The 21,964-nt window shown below is 39.5% G+C and overlaps 1 protein-coding gene and 1 long non-coding RNA gene across 3 annotated transcripts; one reads left to right on the plus strand and one right to left on the minus strand.

Annotated features, from left to right (window-relative positions):
• Positions 1-602: 602 nt before the first annotated feature.
• LOC307037513 (polyunsaturated fatty acid lipoxygenase ALOX8-like) lies at positions 603-7,958 on the minus strand. The gene is made up of 16 exons (XM_079678435.1): positions 7,929-7,958; positions 7,548-7,698; positions 6,937-7,129; positions 6,682-6,798; positions 6,193-6,280; positions 5,865-5,987; positions 5,561-5,664; positions 5,225-5,391; positions 4,957-5,100; positions 4,021-4,224; positions 3,832-3,918; positions 3,583-3,752; positions 2,699-2,820; positions 2,480-2,580; positions 1,520-1,690; positions 603-1,339 (listed from the first exon to the last, which is right to left on the minus strand). Exons 2-16 carry the CDS (start codon positions 7,689-7,691, stop codon positions 1,160-1,162), a joined length of 2,115 nt encoding a protein of 704 aa, XP_079534561.1. The 5' UTR covers positions 7,692-7,698; positions 7,929-7,958; the 3' UTR covers positions 603-1,159.
• A 9,487-nt stretch (positions 7,959-17,445) lies between these two features.
• LOC307020428 lies at positions 17,446-18,743 on the plus strand. Of its 2 annotated transcripts, none has more exons than XR_013802889.1 (3): positions 17,446-17,603; positions 17,994-18,248; positions 18,611-18,743. It is a non-coding gene; the product is annotated as an uncharacterized lncRNA (long non-coding RNA). The 2 variants fall into 2 exon arrangements; XR_013802890.1 differs by having other exon boundaries at positions 17,994-18,228; positions 18,611-18,717.
• The last annotated feature ends 3,221 nt before the right edge of the window (positions 18,744-21,964 follow it).

Genomic DNA, 21,964 nt, shown 5'->3' on the forward strand with positions numbered 1-21,964 from the left:
AAGTAGATGCATGTTAACAAAATGTCCACTACAGTGGACATTTTCAATGGGCTGGCTCCCAGGAGGATATTGCACAACATGTTGCAGCATGTGACAATAACCGTCACCATCTCCATCATTTGCTAGTCACTCACACTTTTATTTTATTATTTGATTTTACGGGATAATATGGGGCATGCAATGTGTGCAATAATGGTACCTTATTTATATATTTTGTATTTTCACTCTTTGCATTGTTTCTTACTTCAGCTGTGCTTCAAGTGCACAGGTTCCTCTTAAGCAAGTTTTAGAGATTTTTATTTGTGTTTAATAATAAAGGCCGGACCTGTAATATCAATATGTCAACATAACTATACCTGTGTCCAGAAATAGTTAAATACAATTAATAATTAATCAAATGTTCCTAATCCTATTGAATCTGTAGCTTGACATACATAAAGAGTCATTTGCTCAATAAGGTTACTAAAATGGCTATCAGAAGGAATTAATAATCATTACAAAAAAAAGTTAAGTAATATATTTAATATCATTAATTCATTATTAAAGTATAAGTAATTCAACCAAGTTGCGTCTCTCGGGGAACCAAAAATCCACTACATGACTTTTATATTCAGATGACCCACACCATGTTTATTACATTTTCCATATCACATACAAGTTTAAACAAACAAGTTGGAATTGTCCCATTTCGTCCATGAAAGATGGATATCTTAAGAAACTTCTCACTAACTGTTTTTTTTATACATACAGATACGTTACACGGCATGTAGTGAATATGGCAACACAAAATTCCCTCTACAAATATTTATCTTTTCATTATTACCATAGGTAATAAGGCACAGTTAATTGAAGTCTTACAGTTGTAATGCAAAATAATATTTTCCCAGGAGCTATTTATTTTTGTTAAGATACCCTGTGTATTGATTAATTGGCTAATAAGAAGAAATAACATGTCGATTATGATTTAAAACTGTACATTTTCCGTTTTATCAATCAGGCTGTTAAAAAAAATCCCAGATCATCACTCAATGATCAAACGCAGTAGTTACCTTCCCCCACACCAACATTATTTAATAACGTGCCGTTTTTCCCCATTTCTACTTTGGTTAATAGGAAGGTGAATTTGGCCAGCACCTCAGGAACATATTCCTTCTGATATTCAGATAGCCACACTATTTTCTACCACCGCTGGATCGATGTATGTGTATGGGACCTGCAGGGACAAGTTTCTAACACGGATGCGTGCACTCAATGTTTGAAGCTCTCCTTGATAGGCCCTTATCAGCTCGCAGGGAATCGTCTCGTCAAAGTCGGCATCAGGGTAGTGGACAATATGTACCTGATGGCATCAATTGTACATCAAAAATAAATGTTACTGCTCAAATCTAAATGTATATCAAACATAAAACAACATTTGGCAATATATATATAATGCTAATAATATTAATTGATTTGATACAGCATCTGAACATCTTGAGGTGATATGTAATTTATTTCACAGGAGGTTTTGTGCACTTACTGCGTCAGCGACAGAGTGGGTGAGTAGCCACAAGGTGGCCATTGCTTTGGCTGTCTGACTCTTGTTAGGCAATGTCTGCAGCATTGTTTCCTCACTTGTTGTCCCCTTTCTGGTTGGTGGAGGAAGTTGCATTGTGGAGGGAGCGTTGGGCATCCAGCCACCATAGTCATACTGCAACAAATTAATATGTTGTTGCCATTACATTTAGAACAAAACATGTGCAGACATTAATGGTCCAGAGAGGATGAGGAGAGGAGATGACAGAGTTTTCTGTAGTGCCTCCTTGATGTTCAATGTTTTTCTAAATAAATATTTTCACTATTAAGAAAGAAAAGAAGAATCAGACAGAGCCACATGCAGGATATGAGAGGTGACAGAGTGAAGAAGCCAGGGAGCAGTTACCAGGAGGTGAACTGGCTCCAGCTGTCAGTGCACACTCATTTTCTTTTGGTCTGATCGGGATGCGAACCTGTGACCCTTCGGTTCCCAAGCCAAGTCCGTAGAGACTGAGCCAATGCTGCTCTTATTATATAGTATATTATATATCCCTCAGCCCTGTGTCCTGGATTCTTAGTGTCAGCTCTTTCTGCTACTACATCCACAAACTCACAGTACCTGCCCGTTTTGCAATAAAACCTTTTTCAAGTACAACTCCTGTTTCTGTTCTCATTGTTTTGCATTGTGGGTTCAATCCAGTTGCTCTTGTGAGTTTAACAGCATGTTATAGTTTGTTGATGTTGGCTTAAAGCCTCACTGTGCCTATCTACAGCCTTGCTGACTTGCTAACATAGCTTTCAAATATTATTTATTTCAAAGACTTGCTTACAATCCTCTAAGTCTAATGTAATGTGTTTTAACAAAATTCACCCATCGTTCTCCAGGACAGAAAAATACTAATAAAACCTTATTTACCCATTCCACACAAAAACATAATAATTGTGGTATATTAGGAGGCTTCACCTGTCCAGAGTTCACGGCTGAGTGCTGTCCTGAGCAGGTGAAGATCACCATGGTGACAAACTTCACCAACTCCTCCACGGTGGTGAATCTCTGTGGGATCCCTGAGAACCAGAGGGAAGTAAATGCTTTACTAAGACGCCTTTTTTAAATAATCACATTACAATGGTACATAAATGTGCACAGTTATTATATAAAACATTTAGCTTTTCTTTAGCCCACCTGTTGATGATCGGGAAAGAAATCCATATTTAAATATTTCTGAAATCCAATCCTGCAGTTGTTCGTCATACTTAACATCGGCATCACTCTTGTAGTGGAAGCTGAGCATTCCCTGCACCAACCTGAAATGTAAAACACATTTCTAGCTGGTGTATTATACACACTGCACTAGTTTGACACTCGGTAGAGACATAATTGAATGGCCCAGAAGAATCAGGTCTGTGCTTTTGAAGATTTTGGTGAAATATTTGACAAAGAGGATCCTAACTCTGAGGAATAGTTTGACATTTTTTAAGACATGCCAATATAGCTTTTTTGCTGAGTTAGCCCAGCTTAACCTGGCTTCCATGATGCCTGCCTGCCTGCCTGCCTGCCTGCCTGCCTGCCTGCCTGCCTGCCTGCCTGCCTGCCTGCCTGCAAAACAAACAAAATATACTTTCTAAAAGTGTAGCGGAAATGTCCCCAGCGAAAATGACGCCTATGCTACCAGCAAATTAAGTTTGTGGTCTTATATGAAGTATCATGCTGCATGCATTTGTTGTTAAACAGTGACCGTGAATAACAACCTTACCAGAGTCTAATGGTTACCTTACAACCTTACTGGGATTTCAAAACAAACAAAATGTATAAAATGTACTATTACATGGCTGAGTTGAAAACTCGATTCTGATTGGTCATTCCAGATAGCAGAGGGTATTAATACTCGATAACAGACCGCTGCTAAGCTAAATTATTTTTATGTGATTCAGTTGTTTGTTTGGTTCCAACAAACCTAACCCTAAGTATCATCTGAGTCTTTATCGCATGGCAACTACAATATACATTATTTGCATCCCTAGCACATGATTATTATTGCAGAATAGAAACTGCCTACACTATGATACCTTTGGATGATATCCCAGAGCTTGAGTCCATCCTCCCTGTAGTAGAAGTTGGGCACAGCCTCCAGGCCACGCTCAGTGATGTCCTCTGGTATGCAGAGGGAGCTGTAGGTCAATGAGGATAGTGATCGCTTCAGGATGGTCTTCAAAGCCTCTCCACCAGAAGCTACAAACTAGGAAACAGTCAATATTTCAGGATATAGTTAGAGACAAATACTGTACATGATATTAAAAAGGTTGGTCTTTCCGTACCTGTGAGAAAGCTCCGTTCTCAGATATGAGGTCGGTTCGAGCTAGGACGTTGATTTGCAGAGTGTAACGAGTGTGAGGTAAGAGCAGCTGGAAAGAGGGAACTCTGTTAGTAACACTATTACATTCTAACAAAGAAAGCAAGTTGAAACAATACAGCTACAGTAATTCAAGTATTCTTATTCCTGGTACCTTATGCAGTAGATGTTTCCTTGACACATTGCGCATCAGTGACACTGTGAAGACTTCAGCCAGCAGATGTGTGCGCAGCAGGTGACAATTGATTTCATGCAGGTTGAAATCTGCACTTCTAACGAAAATCTTGGCCATCAACCAGTCGTACTCAGAATCAGTAGGCAGGAAGATGGGATTGTCTCCTGCTGGAGTCTGCTTCAGCTGCAGGAGAAGGAAGGGTGATGTGGTTTCTTCAATCCATTGATCCATTTTCTGTAATTTTTGTTTCTTTGCCTATTTACTATAACTTTTCTCTGCTTTTCAATCAATCGGTTAATCGCTTAAATGTGGAAGTTAGTCCACGGACTGTGACTTACTTCGCCTCTTAGGTAATCAATACTCCTATATCTTTACATAGAAAGTAGTTTCATAGCAACTATGTTACTCAGGAGGAAGAGCGGCGTCCACCAATTGTCGGGTCAATGGTTTCAATAGTGTCCTCGGACAAGAAGCTGATCCCTAAATTGTTCCCGATAGAATGGCCAATTGGGGTGTGAATTAGTCTCTCCTAATTAGTGTGTGGATGGATCAATGCTGACATGAGAGTAAAGCGCTTTGATTGGTTCCAAAGACTGGAAAAGGGCTATATATATATATGTACTGCATTTATATAGAACCTTTAAGGGGAAATATACATTTTCATTGAAGCCCATGTCAGACCAAAGGGTTCACTTTAGAGCAGCAGCCCCACGTTCCTTTGTCTTTTATACATCAATGCTTTTGTGTCTTGTAAAAAAAGTTAATCCGACTCAACTATTCCTGCCTGGCTCTAGCTCAAGCAGGAATAAATAAACATAGAGGCCGACTTCTTCTACAGTTTGAATGGTAGTTGAATCAATAATAGTTAATCAATCCATATCCCTTTTATGTTTGCTACTTGAGTGCAAATCTCACCTGAATAGCGAGTGGCCTCAGCTCATCATCAGATGTTTTGTGGAGTAGGACGAGGGGAGCCGCCATGTACTGCTGCTTCCCATCAATGATGTTTGCTTTCAGTCCATCCAGAAGCTTGTAGTCACACAGGAATATGTTGCCTTTCTGTTTTAGAAAGGATGAGTAACAATTACAATCACATCAACACAGTATATATATTACACATACTAAATGAACATCTTAATTCACCATGTCATTGGGGAAAAAACGAGAGTATCAAGACATTCACCTTCATTTCCTCTGCCAAGGTATGCGGACCACTGGGGAAGACCATCTCATCAGTGACAGGAAAGTTGTTAGGCAGAGCTGAACAACGTCGGATCAACATGGGGTTGACACCATTTAGGAACTGGTAGCCAAAGAAAGCGTCCTCTCTCCAATGTTGCCGGACATAGCCTGGACAAAAGAGCTACACTTAGTTGAGTTTATGATTTTCTTTTATAAAATCTTTATCTTAAAGAACTGTCTTTTGTGGGGTCTCTCAGGGTTCTGTTCTCGGTTCCACATGATTTACCATTTTCGGTTACAAAATCAATTAATAATTTGAAAATCTATGATGGTACACCTGGTAAGTATTTTTTCTCGATGTTAAATATTCCTCTGATATCAACAAGATCAGTCCAGTTCTCTTTGGAATAAGAAAGTCCCTCCAGCCGCAGCTTAACCAGCCTAGAAGAAAAATCTTTATTACAATACAATAACTTTATTTGTAGGTAGGTAGGTAGGTAGGTAGGTAGGTAGGTAGGTAGGTAGGTAGGTAGGTAGGTAGGTAGGTAGGTAGGTAGGTAGGTAGGTAGGTAGGTAGGTAGGTAGGTAGGTAGGTAGGTAGGTAGGTAGGTAAACATATACAGTAGCTAGCTAGACTTCACCCTTTGATGAGATTGGATTCAAACTCCAAAGTCTTGGTCCAGGAGAACTTGACCTCCGAAGGCAGAGAATAAGTCGTTTCTGCCTTCATGCAATAGGGCATTCCTTTTCCATACAAATGCCAGCTGTGATAAATAGAAAAAAGCAAAGTGGTGAGGCCGTTATTAGCTTCTTTTTTTATACTCATAAACCCTGGTACAACAATGTCACATTGTGATTCATTTGCCATTACATATCATGAACATATTTACCCAAAGGTGGAGGAGGTTTGGATACATGTTATCTTTGGAATAAATACAACTAAAATGTGAATACGCTCTGAGCACTTACATATATTCTTTCAATCGCCAATTTGGGTCCATCCAGTGCCGAATGCGTGATACAATAGAATTGCTTGACATCAACTGCATACTCTGAACTTAAAAAAAGAATCAGAAAAAGATTACACACAGTATTTTGCATTGCCTAGTCGAACCTAGTGATTCTATGGAGAGTCCTAGTTGATCCTAGAAGTCATAATTGAAAAGCTTTGAGTTCTTTGCAATAAAGAAGATTAAAAAGCAACGGAATCGAGCATCTGAGTTCTTACGAGCCCATCGTGTCAGAACCAACCAACCAAACAAGATGGACTCAGCCGATTCTACAACATTAAGAACGGCCCTGCAGGCGCAGGGTACACTCCTTCACCAACATGAGGGACAGCTGTCAGCAATTAACCAAGGGGTCCAAGATTTAAATGCTCGTCAAGACAACTTTCAAGCTACTGTGTCAACGGAAATAAACCTACTGGCTGAGAAGATGCGTGACATACTCACTCACCTTGTGGCAAATCCTGGTGTTCCTGCGGCAGAGTTTTTCGGTCCAGCGGGGGTTGGGCCTGCTGATATCCCCGTTCAAGTACCCTTGAATTGCTTAACATAGGCAGCGTACTCTGAGCTTTAAAAAAGAATCAGAAAAAGATTTAACACACAGCATTTTCTCTGGATTCCTTTTAGACCAGCTTGAATAACTTGTTGTAACTTCATGTCTCCTGAAAAGTGAACATCGTACAGTACAACAAACATTTTCACAAACCTTCGTCATCGAAGAATTGTACACTGCTAGTGATGGAGCAGGCAATGGGAAACTTGTAGGTGTGTCCCTCAGGGGATTTGACTACCACCTTGGCAGGGAACCAATCATCTTGTATTTCTGGTGGCTGTTTGTCTAGCTCTATCCCATGCAGCTTTCCAATGGAGACAGGGCAGGAAACAGTGAAAGAAGACACCTGGTGTAATGAGAGAAATAGTTTGGAAACATTGATACAAGAGATAAAGTGTATTTGATAACCAATAAGCTTTGAGATCCAAATGATTATCACAACATGACTGAATGTATAAGGGTTGAGAAAATAATAAAATGTGCGCAATACAGAAGATATGTTCACTGTCTTTGCTTCTTCTTCCCAGAGAGCAACTACATGTCAAGGCTGCAGAGGGTTCCTTGTGTGAACACTTACCTGTGCTATCTTGTATTTCAATCTTATTCATGTTGCTTAATAAACACCTGAATGACCCTACAGGGATAATTAAACCTTTATATTAGTTTCTGTAAATTAGTATAAGTGTGTGTGTTCTCTCTTGTTCAGTTTGAGGAACCATGTTAAAGCCTTTGTTTGAAAATAGATAGGCATATTTAAGACTTACAGCTCCTGGGATGAAAGAGGAATGTCCTTCAAGCCAGGTGCGGTCGCTCTCCCCATCTTTTCCCACAAGCTTAATGTGGACCCTGCCTGAAGTGCCGGCATCATCGAGACAGGCAGTGGATACTGTCACTTCATAGTCCACCATTTTCACTCTGAAAGCAGAAGAATCCTGGTTGTGAGAGAACTATAATAACCATTCAGTACTAATACGAGTAACTTTGATTACATCAACCTCAGTGCAAAGAAACCCTTCAAATTCTGGTATCATAATTCAAATGACTTAAGCAAAAAGTATTATGCAACTAATATAAAATGTCCCACTGAATGTGTTACTGTCCAGTCATTGCTTAACTGATAAAAAATCATAAAGCATCTCTCTTACCTTTTTAATGAGAGCGAGGAGTTTCTCTGAAGAAAGGCTCTTTCGATAAAGGTAATCCCCACTGATTCTGCTATTTATACAAACAGTTTTTGGGAGTGTCCAGAAAGTAGTAGAACTAGAAAATGCACACGGAACCGACTAACTCCCCTTTTGTGTATGTACAGCTCTCAACATGCCTTTTAGTGATTTTCTCCTCGTTTAATACTTTTCACCTCATTCTGAAAGAAAGAGGTGAAATGTGCCAACGTGACGGCCGTCTTGGTGTTGGTAACGTGTGTTGTGCGAGACCAGAGATGTAGTTCATTGAGCGGTTTCACACAAAAAAAAAACTGTTACTTCACAGTTGTACGACCATTTTTTTTTTTTTACTTGCAAAATTATCTTTTAAATTGACAAACATCATATGTGTAATTCATGGCACAATTCAAACGGGATCGAAAGATAATTTTTCTCTCGCCATTGACTTCATTACATCATTTTTAACTGCTTTTTAACTTGACGTGTTTTGGTACATGTGTCTGAACCTCTCTTTAGTGGTTCGTTCATAAAAACAGATATTTCAACGTGTGCCTACTTTGTTCATGTACTGTTGAGGTTGATTTCAGTAGTTGTGTGCTATAATGTATTTACAAAGTGTGAAGAGGAGGCAACTTTAGAATAGGGAACCTGTTCAGGTCAATTAGAGTCAAATTATTAGCTTATTGGTTATGAACAAGACTTCACTTTAAAATAGGGAACATATTCTTTGATAGAAATACCTAATTTTGAGTTATTTAGACTTAATTAACACTTATATTTTCATGTCTTGTTACACAAGAATAGATCATATTTATGAAGTGTTATTATGGGAGAATTACTATTCTTGTGGTACTACTGCTTTATTAGGCCCATATTGAGCAGCGCATATTAAGACCAAAACTCATGTACAAAAACGTCCTTACTTGCAATAAAGACCAGGCTTTTTTCAAGCAGGAAATGTGAAAATAATAATAGAATGCTGACACTTTTTTCCGGCAAAAAAACAACAAATGCATTTTCATAGTGTGCAGACATTACATGTCACTTGTTAGATGCTTTTATCCAAAGCGACTTACATATTCAATACTGTGGACAATCCCCACAGGAGCAATTTGGGGTGAAGTGTCTTGCCCAGGGACACAACGACATGCTGACTGCAATCGGGTTTGAACCCTGATCCGAAAACCAACACACAACCCACTACACCACACGACTCCACATTAGTTAGTCTTGTACTTATATTTATTGACATGGAAGTCACTGCGGAAAAATAATTACATGATTGTGTATCAAATTCAGCACGCCAGATCAACACAAGCTTCCTCGCTCATTGAAAATATCAGTGTAGCTCACTGTGTTCAAGTGCATTCTGACCTAAAAGCTGCTGTGAGTTTATTTTGTACTGGCTAAAACACTTTTCACATGAAACATTGAAAAAAAAATGTTGGACATTATCTTATAATGAAGCGATATGTTCAAAACCTTTTCTGGACAGTCCAGGTTATTTTGTCTGAGTGAAACATCCCTTTAGTCAGCTGGAATGAACAGCTACTGCAACTGAGAAACCACAGGAAAATAAACAAATAATGTTTTCTAAGGCAACGGTATGTGATCTGAAAAAGATAAATATGGGTTTTCTCTCTACCCATGAATTCAAAACAAAAAAATATATGAACTAATAATAATAACAAAAAAACATCACTTCGAAGTGGACCCAGGTATAGCTGAAAAAATACATGCATTTTAGCTTCACGTATAGACAGCAGAGAGTCTAGCATCATGCGTTGTAAACTGAAAACCCACCTGTTTCACTTGTACCTTGGCTGATAAAACATAAAAAGGTACTTAAGAGTTTTACTTATGCATCAGCACTTTCAATGGTCCGGCTCGTCTGAAGTGAATGTGTCAGCAGTTTTCTTGTTGTCCTTAGTATGAATCCTTATGGCTTACTGCCCTTATTGTAAATCGTCTTGGATTAAAGAGTCAGCTGAATACAATCTTATTTAATGAGAGCATTAAAGTGGACACTGTATGTGTCCACTTAAATGTACAGTACATGTTTTATTGTAATTTATATTACATACATTCTCAGCAAACCAAAATGCAAACTAAACCAGCCGAAGCTTGTATGTTGTTTGCTGTCAGTGTTCTCGTTGTGCAACCTGAGGTTTTATCAGTCAGTCGTTTTTCTCTGGCATTTTGTAGGAAAAAAAGACAAGATGGGATGCCAATTTTGTTGATCTCAATGCGTGAGAATTAGTGTACTTGAAAAGGATTATGTTGCCTGAATCATGCACTGCCTTGCCTTTCATTGGAAACCAAGTTGTTCAGCGATCCTTAACGTGGTTCAATAACATTTGGCGAACTGTAACTGCCAGCACCGCCTTCAGTTATGTGGAAAGATGAAAAGGATAATTTGTCACTTTTGCTTTGTTGGTTGGTATATCCAAGGTTGTTCAACAAGTTCCAGATTTCCTGAGAATCATTGAGCATTGTTCACCATATTAAAACGAATCAACACAGTTAGCGACAGCTATCAGCTGAGTGCCTGACAGGGGAATTTCCTAAATAGAAAGAAATATGAATTAAGATACTGTACATTGCAGTTATCGATAGCAACATTTTGGGCTTGACAGCTCTGGTTTGGCTCAGAGTGGTCAATTAGTGGCTTTCTTTCTGCTTTCAGGTCAAACAGAGCCAAAGGGCTACCCCTACACTGCAGATAGCAACATTTTGGGCTTGCCGGCTCTGGATCATCTGGTTGGTCCTGCCAACCACGGCTCAGATTGTTCAATTAGCCGCTTACTTCTCTGCTCCGATTTAGTAAGTTTACCCACTTACAAAGAAATGAACAGTCTATTATTTTAAGGTTACTTTACTAAGGGGAGACAGAATATCAAAAATAATATCCAGAGATATATATTATATAAGAAATATAAATGGATTTGCATTTAATTTTGTGAAATAAGTATTTGATCCCCTTGCGACCAGAAAGAATTCTGGCTCCCAGAGACCGATTACACAAGTCCTCTTCCTTTAAAAAAGTACTAATAATATCAACTTGTTACCTGTATAAAAGACACCTGTCCACAGAATCAATCAATTAAATTCCAACCTCTCCGCCATGGGCAAGACTAAAGAGCTGTCTGAGGACCTCAGGGGTAAGATTGTAGACCTGCACAAGGCTGGGATTGGCTACAAGACCATCAGAAAGCAGCTTGGTGAGAAGTAGACGACTGTTGGTGCGATCATTCTAAATGGAAGTAACACAAAATGAGCATCAGTCGCCCTCGGCCTGGGTCTCCACACAAGATCTCGCCCCGTGGGGTATTGATGAGAAAGGTGAAGTATCAGCCAAGAATTACACAGGAGGATCTTGTTAATGATCTCAAGACAGCTGGGACCACAGTCATCAAGAAAACTATTGGTAACACACTACACCATAATGGATCAAATCCTGCAGCGCCTGCAAGGTCCCCCTGCTCAAGAAAAACATGAAAGGCCCGTCTGAAGTTTGACAATGAACACCTGAATGATTCAGAGATGGCTTGGGAGAAGATGAAGTGGGCAGATGAGACCAAAATGTAGATCTTTGGCATCAATTGGACACGCCGTGTTTGGAGGAAGAGAGATGCTGACTATAACCCCAAGAACACCATCCCCACTGTCAAGCATGGAGGTGGAAACATTATGCTTTTGGGGGTGTTTCTCTGCTAAGGGGACAGGACCACTTCCCTGCATCGAGGAGAGGATGTACGGGGCTATGTACCGTGAAATATTGGCCGATAACCTCCTTCCCTCAGCCAGAACACTGAAAAAGAGTCATGGATGGGTCTTCCAGCAAGACAATAAACCTGAACATACGGCCAAGGCAACACAGGAGTGGCTAAAGCAGAAGCACATTTAGGTGAGGGAGGGGTCTAGCCAGTCTCCGGACCTTAATCCCATAGAAAATCTGTGGAGGGAGCTGAAGCTTCGAGATGCCAAGCATCAGCCTCAAAACCTGAAAGATTTGGAGAGGATCTTCAGAGAGGAGTGGAAGCTATATGCTATGTAATATAATGAGAGCATTTAAATAGACACTTTATTTAATTTACCTGTACAATATCATGTAAGCAATGTCATGAATTCTGCCTTTGCAAAGTGTGTAATGTTCAAGTTTAGTTGTCACTGTCAGACATTGTTTTATTTAATTTGTGAGTGTTTAAAAAGGAGGACGGGTCCAAAGTGTTACAATGTCATTTGAGCTGACCTACCCAATACAGTAATGTACAGTAAAAAAATGTTATTGCCATTTACATTACATATGTTCTCAGCAAACCAAATATGCAAATATCAGTCGAGGCTTGTATGTTGTGTGCTGTCAGTGATCTCTTTATGCAACCTGGCATGATATCAGTTGTAGATTTGTTAAAAAGGAAAACCTTAACATAATCCACCCTTACTTTCATTGGACACCAACCATTGTTCACATAAGTTCCTGAGAATCAATTACCGATTCATTATTAATTAAAACAGTAGGTATAGGTGGTACCAGTTAAGTAAATATCCTAGCTCCACAGAAATATGAATAATAAGATCTCTATACTCCGGATGCCCAAAGCAACATTTTGGGCTTGCCAGTTGGTCCTGCCAACCACGGCTCAGATTGTTCAATTAGTCGCTTACTTTTCTGCTTTAAGGTCACACAGCGCCAGAGGATATTGAGACTACTAGAAATACAAGATGAGAGATCTGATGAAGATGGAGAAAATTGTAATGCAGGTTTTCAGAGAATTACTAAATATAATTTGTATGATGCAATATGGATAAGTAATCATTGTAAAAGGACACAAGAAAGACGGAAATATTAGTGACAGGTTTGATATAGTTGTTTCTTTAAAACTAGGAAACCAGTCTTTTATGAAAACTAAATCTCTAATCTAAAGTTCTGAGCCAGAGGCATGGCTTCAGTGGGCTGAAAACTGCTGCTCTTCAATGGCGAGCAAGTCTATCATTTGCAGAAGACCAGGCTTTTTTTAAGCAGGAAATGTGAAAATAATATGAGAATGCTGACACTTTTTTCCCGCAAAAAAAACAACAAATGCATTGTCATAGTGTGCAGACATTAGTTAGTCTTGTACTTATATTTATTGACATGGAAGTCAATGAGGAAAAATACTTACATGATTGTGTATAAAATTCAGCACGCCAGATCAACACAAGCTTCCTCGCTCATTGAAAATATCAGTGTAGCTCACTGTGTTCAAGTAAATTCTGACCTAAAAGCTGCTGTGAGTTTATTTTGTACTGGCTAAAACACTTTTCACATGAAACATTGAAAAAAAAATGTTGGACATTATCTTATAATGAAGCGATATGTTCAAAACCTTTTCTGGACAGTCCAGGTTATTTTGTCTGAGTGAAACATCCCTTTAGTCAGCTGGAATGAACAGCTACTGCAACTGAGAAACCACAGGAAAATAAACAAATAATGTTTTCTAAGGCAACGGTATGTGATCTGAAAAAGATAAATATGGGTTTTCTCTCTACCCATGAATTCAAAACAAAAACAAATATGAACTAATAATAATAACAAAAAAACATCACTTCGAAGTGGACCCAGGTATAGCTGAAAAAATACATGCATTTTAGCTTCACGTATAGACAGCAGAGAGTCTAGCATCATGCGTTGTAAACTGAAAACCCACCTGTTTCACTTGTACCTTGGCTGATAAAACATAAAAAGGTACTTAAGAGTTTTACTTATGCATCAGCACTTTCAATGGTCCGGCTCGTCTGAAGTGAATGTGTCAGCAGTTTTCTTGTTGTCCTTAGTATGAATCCTTATGGCTTACTGCCCTTATTGTAAATCGTCTTGGATTAAAGAGTCAGTTGAATACAATCTTATTTAATGAGAGCATTAAAGTGGACACTGTATGTGTCCACTTAAATGTACAGTAAATGTTTTATTGTAATTTATATTACATACATTCTCAGCAAACCAAAATGCAAACTAAACCAGCCGAAGCTTGTATGTTGTTTGCTGTCAGTGTTCTCGTTGTGCAACCTGAGGTTTTATCAGTCAGTCGTTTTTCTCTGGCATTTTGTAGGAAAAAAAGACAAGATGGGAGGGCAATTTTGTTGATCTCAATGCGTGAGAATTAGTGTACTTGAAAAGGAATATGTTGCCTGAATCATGCACTGCCTTGCCTTTCATTGGAAACCAAGTTGTTCAGCGATCCTTAATGTGGTTTAATAACATTGGCGAACTGCCAGCACCGCCTTCAGTTATGCGTTAAAGATGAAAAGGATAATTTGTCACTTTTGCTTTGTTGGTTGGTATATCCAAGGTTGTTCAACAAGTTCCAGATTTCCTGAGAATCATTGAGCATTGTTCACCATATTAAAACGAATCAACACAGTTAGCGACAGCTATCAGCTGAGTGCCTGACAGGGGAATTTCCTAAATAGAAAGAAATATGAATTAAGATACTGTACATTGCAGTTATCGATAGCAACATTTTGGGCTTGACAGCTCTGGTTTGGCTCAGAGTGGTCAATTAGTGGCTTTCTTTCTGCTTTCAGGTCAAACAGAGCCAAAGGGCTACCCCTACACTGCAGATAGCAACATTTTGGGCTTGCCGGCTCTGGATCATCTGGTTGGTCCTGCCAACCACGGCTCAGATTGTTCAATTAGCCGCTTACTTCTCTGCTCCGATTTAGTAAGTTTACCCACTTACAAAGAAATGAACAGTCTATTATTTTAAGGTTACTTTACTAAGGGGAGACAGAATATCAAAAATAATATCCAGATATATATTATATAAGAAATATAAATGGATTTGCATTTAATTTTGTGAAATAAGTATTTGATCCCCTTGCAACCAGAAAGAATTCTGGCTCCCAGAGACCGATTACACAAGTCCTCTTCCTTTAAAAAAGTACTCATAATATCAACTTGTTACCTGTATAAAAGACACCTGTCCACAGAATCAATCAATTAAATTCCAACCTCTCCACCATGGGCAAGACTAAAGAGCTGTCTGAGGACCTCAGGGGTAAGATTGTAGACCTGCACAAGGCTGGGATTGGCTACAAGACCATCAGAAAGCAGCTTGGTGAGAAGGAGACGACTGTTGGTGCGATCATTCTGAAATGGAAGTAACACAAAATGAGCATCAGTCGCCCTCGGCCTGGGTCTCCACACAAGATCTCGCCCCGTGGGGTATTGATGAGAAAGGTGAAGTATCAGCCAAGAATTACACAGGAGGATCTTGTTAATGATCTCAAGACAGCTGGGACCACAGTCACCAAGAAAACTATTGGTAACACACTACACCATAATGGATCAAATCCTGCAGCGCCTGCAAGGTCCCCCTGCTCAAGAAAAACATGAAAGGCCCGTCTGAAGTTTGACAATGAACACCTGAATGATTCAGAGATGGCTTGGGAGAAGATGAAGTGGGCAGATGAGACCAAAATGTAGATCTTTGGCATCAATTGGACACGCCGTGTTTGGAGGAAGAGAGATGCTGACTATAACCCCAAGAACACCATCCCCACTGTCAAGCATGGAGGTGGAAACATTATGCTTTTGGGGGTGTTTCTCTGCTAAGGGGACAGGACCACTTCCCTGCATCGAGGAGAGGATGTACGGGGCTATGTACCGTGAAATATTGGCCGATAACCTCCTTCCCTCAGCCAGAACACTGAAAAAGAGTCATGGATGGGTCTTCCAGCAAGACAATAAACCTGAACATACGGCCAAGGCAACACAGGAGTGGCTAAAGCAGAAGCACATTTAGGTGAGGGAGGGGTCTAGCCAGTCTCCGGACCTTAATCCCATAGAAAATCTGTGGAGGGAGCTGAAGCTTCGAGATGCCAAGCATCAGCCTCAAAACCTGAAAGATTTGGAGAGGATCTTCAGAGAGGAGTGGAAGCTATATGCTATGTAATATAATGAGAACATTTAAATAGACACTTTATTTAATTTACCTGTACAATATCATGTAAGCAATGTCATGAATTCTGCCTTTGCAAAGTGTGTAATGTTCAAGTTTAGTTGTCACTGTCAGACATTGTTTTATTTAATTTGTGAGTGTTTAAAAAGGAGGACGGGTCCAAAGTGTTACAATGTCATTTGAGGTGACCTACCCAATACAGTAATGTACAGTAAAAAAATGTTATTGCCATTTACATTACATATGTTCTCAGCAAACCAAATATGCAAATATCAGTCGAGGCTTGTATGTTGTGTGCTGTCAGTGATCTCTTTATGCAACCTGGCATGATATCAGTTGTAGATTTGTTAAAAAGGAAAACCTTAACATAATCCACCCTTACTTTCATTGGACACCAACCATTGTTCACATAAGTTCCTGAGAATCAATTACCGATTCATTATTAATTAAAACAGTAGGTATAGGTGGTACCAGTTAAGTAAATATCCTAGCTCCACAGAAATATGAATAATAAGATCTCTATACTCCGGATGCCCAAAGCAACATTTTGGGCTTGCCAGTTGGTCCTGCCAACCACGGCTCAGATTGTTCAATTAGTCGCTTACTTTTCTGCTTTAAGGTCACACAGCGCCAGAGGATATTGAGACTACTAGAAATACAAGATGAGAGATCTGATGAAGATGGAGAAAATTGTAATGCAGGTTTTCAGAGAATTACTAAATATAATTTGTATGATGCAATATGGATAAGTAATCATTGTAAAAGGACACAAGAAAGACGGAAATATTAGTGACAGGTTTGATATAGTTGTTTCTTTAAAACTAGGAAACCAGTCTTTTATGAAAACTAAATCTCTAATCTAAAGTTCTGAGCCAGAGGCATGGCTTCAGTGGGCTGGAAACTGCTGCTCTTCAATGGCGAGCAAGTCTATCATTTGCAGGAGACCAGGCTTTTTTTAAGCAGGAAATGTGAAAATAATATGAGAATGCTGACACTTTTTTCCCGCAAAAAAAACAACAAATGCATTGTCATAGTGTGCAGACATTAGTTAGTCTTGTACTTATATTTATTGACATGGAAGTCAATGAGGAAAAATACTTACATGATTGTGTATAAAATTCAGCACGCCAGATCAACACAAGCTTCCTCGCTCATTTAAAATATCAGAGTAGCTCACTGTGTTCAAGTGCATTCTGACTTAAAAGCTGCTGTGAGTTTATTTTGTACTGGCTAAAACACTTTTCACATGAAACATTGAAAAAAAACATGTTGGACATTATCTTATAATGAAGCGATATGTTCAAAACCTTTTCTGGACAGTCCAGGTTATTTTGTCTGAGTGAAACATCCCTTTAGTCAGCTGGAATGAACAGCTACTGCAACTGAGAAACCACAGGAAAATAAACAAATAATGTTTTCTAAGGCAACGGTATGTGATCTGAAAAAGATAAATATGGGTTTTCTCTCTACCCATGAATTCAAAACAAAAACAAATATGAACTAATAATAATAACAAAAAAACATCATTTCGAAGTGGACCCAGGCAGCGCCGTATAGACTGAGAGTTACGTCATCTCCGTTCACTCCAATGGACCACTTTTTTACAGCAATGGCGGATCGTGGAGCCTAACAATCGTTCCCCGGAAGTTAGCGCCAAGGCTAGCAGAGCTGTAGAGTTGCAGCATAATAGACCGTTCGTGACGGACTTTTAAAGGTAAGAAGAAGTTTAAAGATTTATATTGCGGATATTATCAGTACATCTGATTCATATTAACATGTGTATTAAAGGATGTCAGTGGATTATCCCTAAATTAGTAGATTTAGGGAGCGTTTACAGATAACAGATAAAGCTAGGATTCCGGATCAAGTTAGCAACACACGTTGAACAGCCTTTTAATTGTAAATTCCGTTCTCTTAATGTCATTTCGTCCAACGTTGTTGAATTAGAGAAGAGGGGCTTCTAAAAGGGATTGTATGCGGGGGTGGAGGGAGTTAAATATTAGATAAATATAACTTTGGTGCGTGTAAGAGTGAGTGTTTTTAGCAGAGCCATATTGTGTCCTTGTAATTATGTTGATTATTACCTGTCTGTATAATGTTGCAGCTCAGCTGATTTTGGATTGATGGCAAAGGGAGAGGGACTTAAGTGAGAGTGAAAACACAAGGTAAGTTTAATACTACTGTTTTATATAAGTAAGCATACTAAACATGTATTCTATCACTGTATTATATAAGTAATCTTGTTAGTAACCTACTGTATGGCAGATGGAGGGGCAGTGATGTTACAGGTGGAGGAGCAAAACTGCAAGACTGCAAACTCACAAGACAGAGAAATCAAAGTTTGTTCTCCAGAGAAGAGGTTGATTTCACTTCATTTATTTCATATTTTGTAAAGATGTGGAAATGGCAACAAAAAAAAACTTGAGAGCTGCAACCAAGACAACTGTAACAACATGAGTAGAGAGCCACCAAGGTTTTTCAAGTCCCTTTCTTACTCCATTTTGTCAACCCAAACTTCCAGGTACATGACGGGACACCTTGCTTGTTTTTGTTGTTTGCGCTCCTCTGGCTGGGTGCTGGCAGGTGGAGGGCAGTGATGTTGGCAGGTGGAGGGGCAGTGATGTTACGGGTGGAGGGGCAGTGATGTTACGGGTGGAGGGGCAGTGATGTTAGCTGTTACACACCAGGCTCAAACTTAACACATTGCATCCTTCTTTGCAGTGTCCTTATTCCTGGAAGGGGAATCTGCAATTCCTGCAGAGTTTTGTAACCCGTTGGTCTGCACGCAAAGCAAATTTTTAAAGCCTTCTTAATTGTCTCATTGCTCCATTTCATCCCCTTTGTGGTGAGTCTGCCTAATGCCTGAAGTTGGTCTTTTTAAAAGGTTTTATTATATTTGTTGTCCCTACTTTTCATTGTTTTCTTGAGAGCTGCATTTTCCTTCCTGATTTTTCTTAGTGCAGACTTTGCTTTTTTGGTGATTCCTTCTTGGCTCTTTAATTTTCTCTTTAATTTTTTTAATAGATCCGTTTGACTGGCTGCTGGTTCCCTCGTATGCTGACTGGCTGCTGGTTCCCTTGTATGCTGACTGGCTGCTGGTTCCCTCGTATGCTGACTGGCTGCTGGTTCCCTCGTATGCTGACTGGCTGCTGGTTCCCTCGTATGCTGACTGGCTGCTGGTTCCCTTGTATGCTGACTGGCTGCTGGTTCCCTCGTATGCTGACTGGCTGCTGGCTGAGTGGGTGGTGTCCACCCTCCCTGTCTCTCCTCACTAGCCATGTCCTCTCTTTCTTCACCCTCACTTTCCTTTCTCTCAGTCTCCTCATCCCTTCTTCCCTCAATCTTTGAGACTAATGTAAGTAGAAGACATGGCACTTTCCTTTTTGGCTGCTGGTTCCCTCGTATGCTGACTGGCTGCTGGTTCCCTTGTATGCTGACTGGCTGCTGGTTCCCTTGTATGCTGACTGGCTGCTGGTTCCCTCGTATGCTGACTGGCTGCTGGCTGAGTGGGTGGTGTCCACCCTCCCTGTCTCTCCTCACTAGCCATGTCCTCTCTTTCTTCACCCTCACTTTCCTTTCTCTCAGTCTCCTCATCCCTTCTTCCCTCAATCTTTGAGACTAATGTTAGTAGAAGACATGGCACTGTAGATTTTCGAACATTTAAAATATTATACCACTTAAAAATAAGAAATATGACTTGTTACTAAGAGTTCATACTTATACCTGTGTCACCTTTCACACTATAGCTGTGATCATGAGCTATGGGCTTTGTAGATACAGGTCCCGGGGTGAATCGTGGTGCAGGGGCCCTTCTCTTTTTGACCACAGGGCGATGCACGAAGATGGTGGGTATAGCCTCTGCTCTCAGCCTAGTCTTGCCCTTTTTTGTCTTGACAAACTGGTCTGCATCAAAATGTGCCTGCGGAGTGACTTGAGGTTACTTCACACACAGAACAACTCAGTTTTGTCTGCCCACATACATATTCCATAGTGGTTGAATACACAGTATTAGGAAACAATTTATACTTACTGGACATGTTATACTCATTACATACTGTATATAAAATATGACCAAGAATGTGAGACAACTTTATAGAAATTCATATCACATCTGTTACTGATGCCATTTGTCATACTTTGTTAAACTCACAAATAATAAAGTTCCATAACTTCAGTTGGGAACAAAGACCACACCTTATCTCCCCAAGGCAATTTCCCATCCAATAGGTGTGCTATATACACTAGGTGTGTATAACCCTTTCTCCTGTCTGTTACTCCCTCTTTCAGCACAAGAACCAGATGAATGGAGCCTGAATACCTGCATTGAGACCCTCACCCTGCACCCTGAGTCTCAGCTCTGTGTTTTTCAAGCCTTTCCCTGTTTTTTTGTATTAAACAAAACATTAAGCTTTCCCAATGGTGTGGTTTTCGTTTTGTGAAAAAGTGCAAATGCAGTGTTTGTATATAATATCCTCACATATTTTTTTGCTGTTGGTCGTGAAATTGCTCTTGCTGACTTGAGCCAGCCATTTTTTCCTCCGCTCTGTGTCAGTGGGGAAGCCGTACATTCGTACTCCTTTCTCTGAGCGATTTGAGCATCCCCAGGCAGCACAGCAAACCATGGTGGCGACTAGGAGGCAGCATAGCAAACCAGGACAACACGGAGGAAAAGGCAAAGACAAACTGCATGATATGCTATTCAATGTTTATTGAATTCCATGTATTTGCAATGGATGTTCCTAAAACAACACATTTATCATCATCATCATCATGCTGCTGCTGCTAGTCCTTTGATAGTCACCTGTCGGTCTCCTGTCCTTTCTGAAAGCCATAAAGATGACATTAGTAATTTAGATAACTTGTGTCAATTACCATGGGATTACTGAAACTACCATGAATTTAAGAAACTGGTAGAAATTAATCTAATCTGAATTTTGAAGCATTCCTTTAGATCCCCTCCCTCTAAATATATCAATAAACATTAGAAAGTGATGCTCCTGACTACTATACAAGTTTAAGAAGATAATATTGGTTTTAAAGAATTCAAAGCTATAAACAGCAACAGGCTCTTTAACCAAGGCACTGTTAGCCTAACATGTAAACTAGTTGTTCACACTAATCCTAATATTATCACTTAGTATTAGCAAATTCTATTTTATTTAAAAAAAAATATTGATGTAAATACATACACATATCGATTTGTTTTATAAATATTGCAAATCAAAACCTTTATTCACTAATAATGACCAAAAATCGTAGTTCTATCTCCTGTTATCAATGCATTCACATTGCCTGCCATGAACTTCCGGGGAACGATCCTCGTCTGCATGAACCACGTGACGATAACCGTTTTTGGACTTCCGCTGTCGTAACTCTTCTATCTATACGGCGCTGGACCCAGGTATAGCTGAAAAAATACATGCATTTTAGCTTCACGTATAGACAGCAGAGAGTCTAGCATCATGCGTTGTAAACTGAAAACCCACCTGTTTCACTTGTACCTTGGCTGATAAAAAATAAAAAGGTACTTAAGAGTTTTACTTATGCATCAGCACTTTCAATGGTCCGGCTCGTCTGAAGTGAATGTGTCAGCCGTTTTCTTGTTGTCCTTAGTATGAATCCTTATGGCTTACTGCCCTTATTGTAAATCGTCTTGGATTAAAGAGTCAGCTGAATACAATCTTATTTAATGAGAGCATTAAAGTGGACACTGTATGTGTCCACTTAAATGTACAGTAAATGTTTTATTGTAATTTATATTACATACATTCTCAGCAAACCAAAATGCAAACTAAACCAGCCGAAGCTTGTATGTTGTTTGCTGTCAGTGTTCTCGTTGTGCAACCTGAGGTTTTATCAGTCAGTCGTTTTTCTCTGGAATTTTGTAGGAAAAAAAGACAAGATGGGAGGGCAATTTTGTGGATCTCAATGCGTGAGAATTAGTGTACTTGAAAAGGAATATGTTGCCTGAATCATGCACTGCCTTGCCTTTCATTGGAAACCAAGTTGTTCAGCGATCCTTAATGTGGTTTAATAACATTTAGCGAACTGTAACTGCCAGCACCGCCTTCAGTT

This window comes from Notothenia rossii (genome assembly GCF_949606895.1).
Source record: "Notothenia rossii genome assembly, chromosome: 1".
Lineage (NCBI taxonomy): Eukaryota > Metazoa > Chordata > Actinopteri > Perciformes > Nototheniidae > Notothenia > Notothenia rossii.

Excerpts from the sequence above, each read along its gene's own strand:
- LOC307037513 (XM_079678435.1), bottom strand. The coding sequence starts at position 7,691 with ATGGTGGACTATGAAGTGACAGTATCCACTGCCTGTCTCGATGATGCC. Across the intron at positions 6,281-6,681 it reads ACACCAGGATTTGCCACAAG|TTCAGAGTATGCAGTTGATG; the intron begins GTGAGTGAGTAT and ends TCTTTTTTTAAG. Across the intron at positions 5,665-5,864 it reads GAATCCAATCTCATCAAAGG|GCTGGTTAAGCTGCGGCTGG; the intron begins GTGAAGTCTAGC and ends TTTTTCTTCTAG.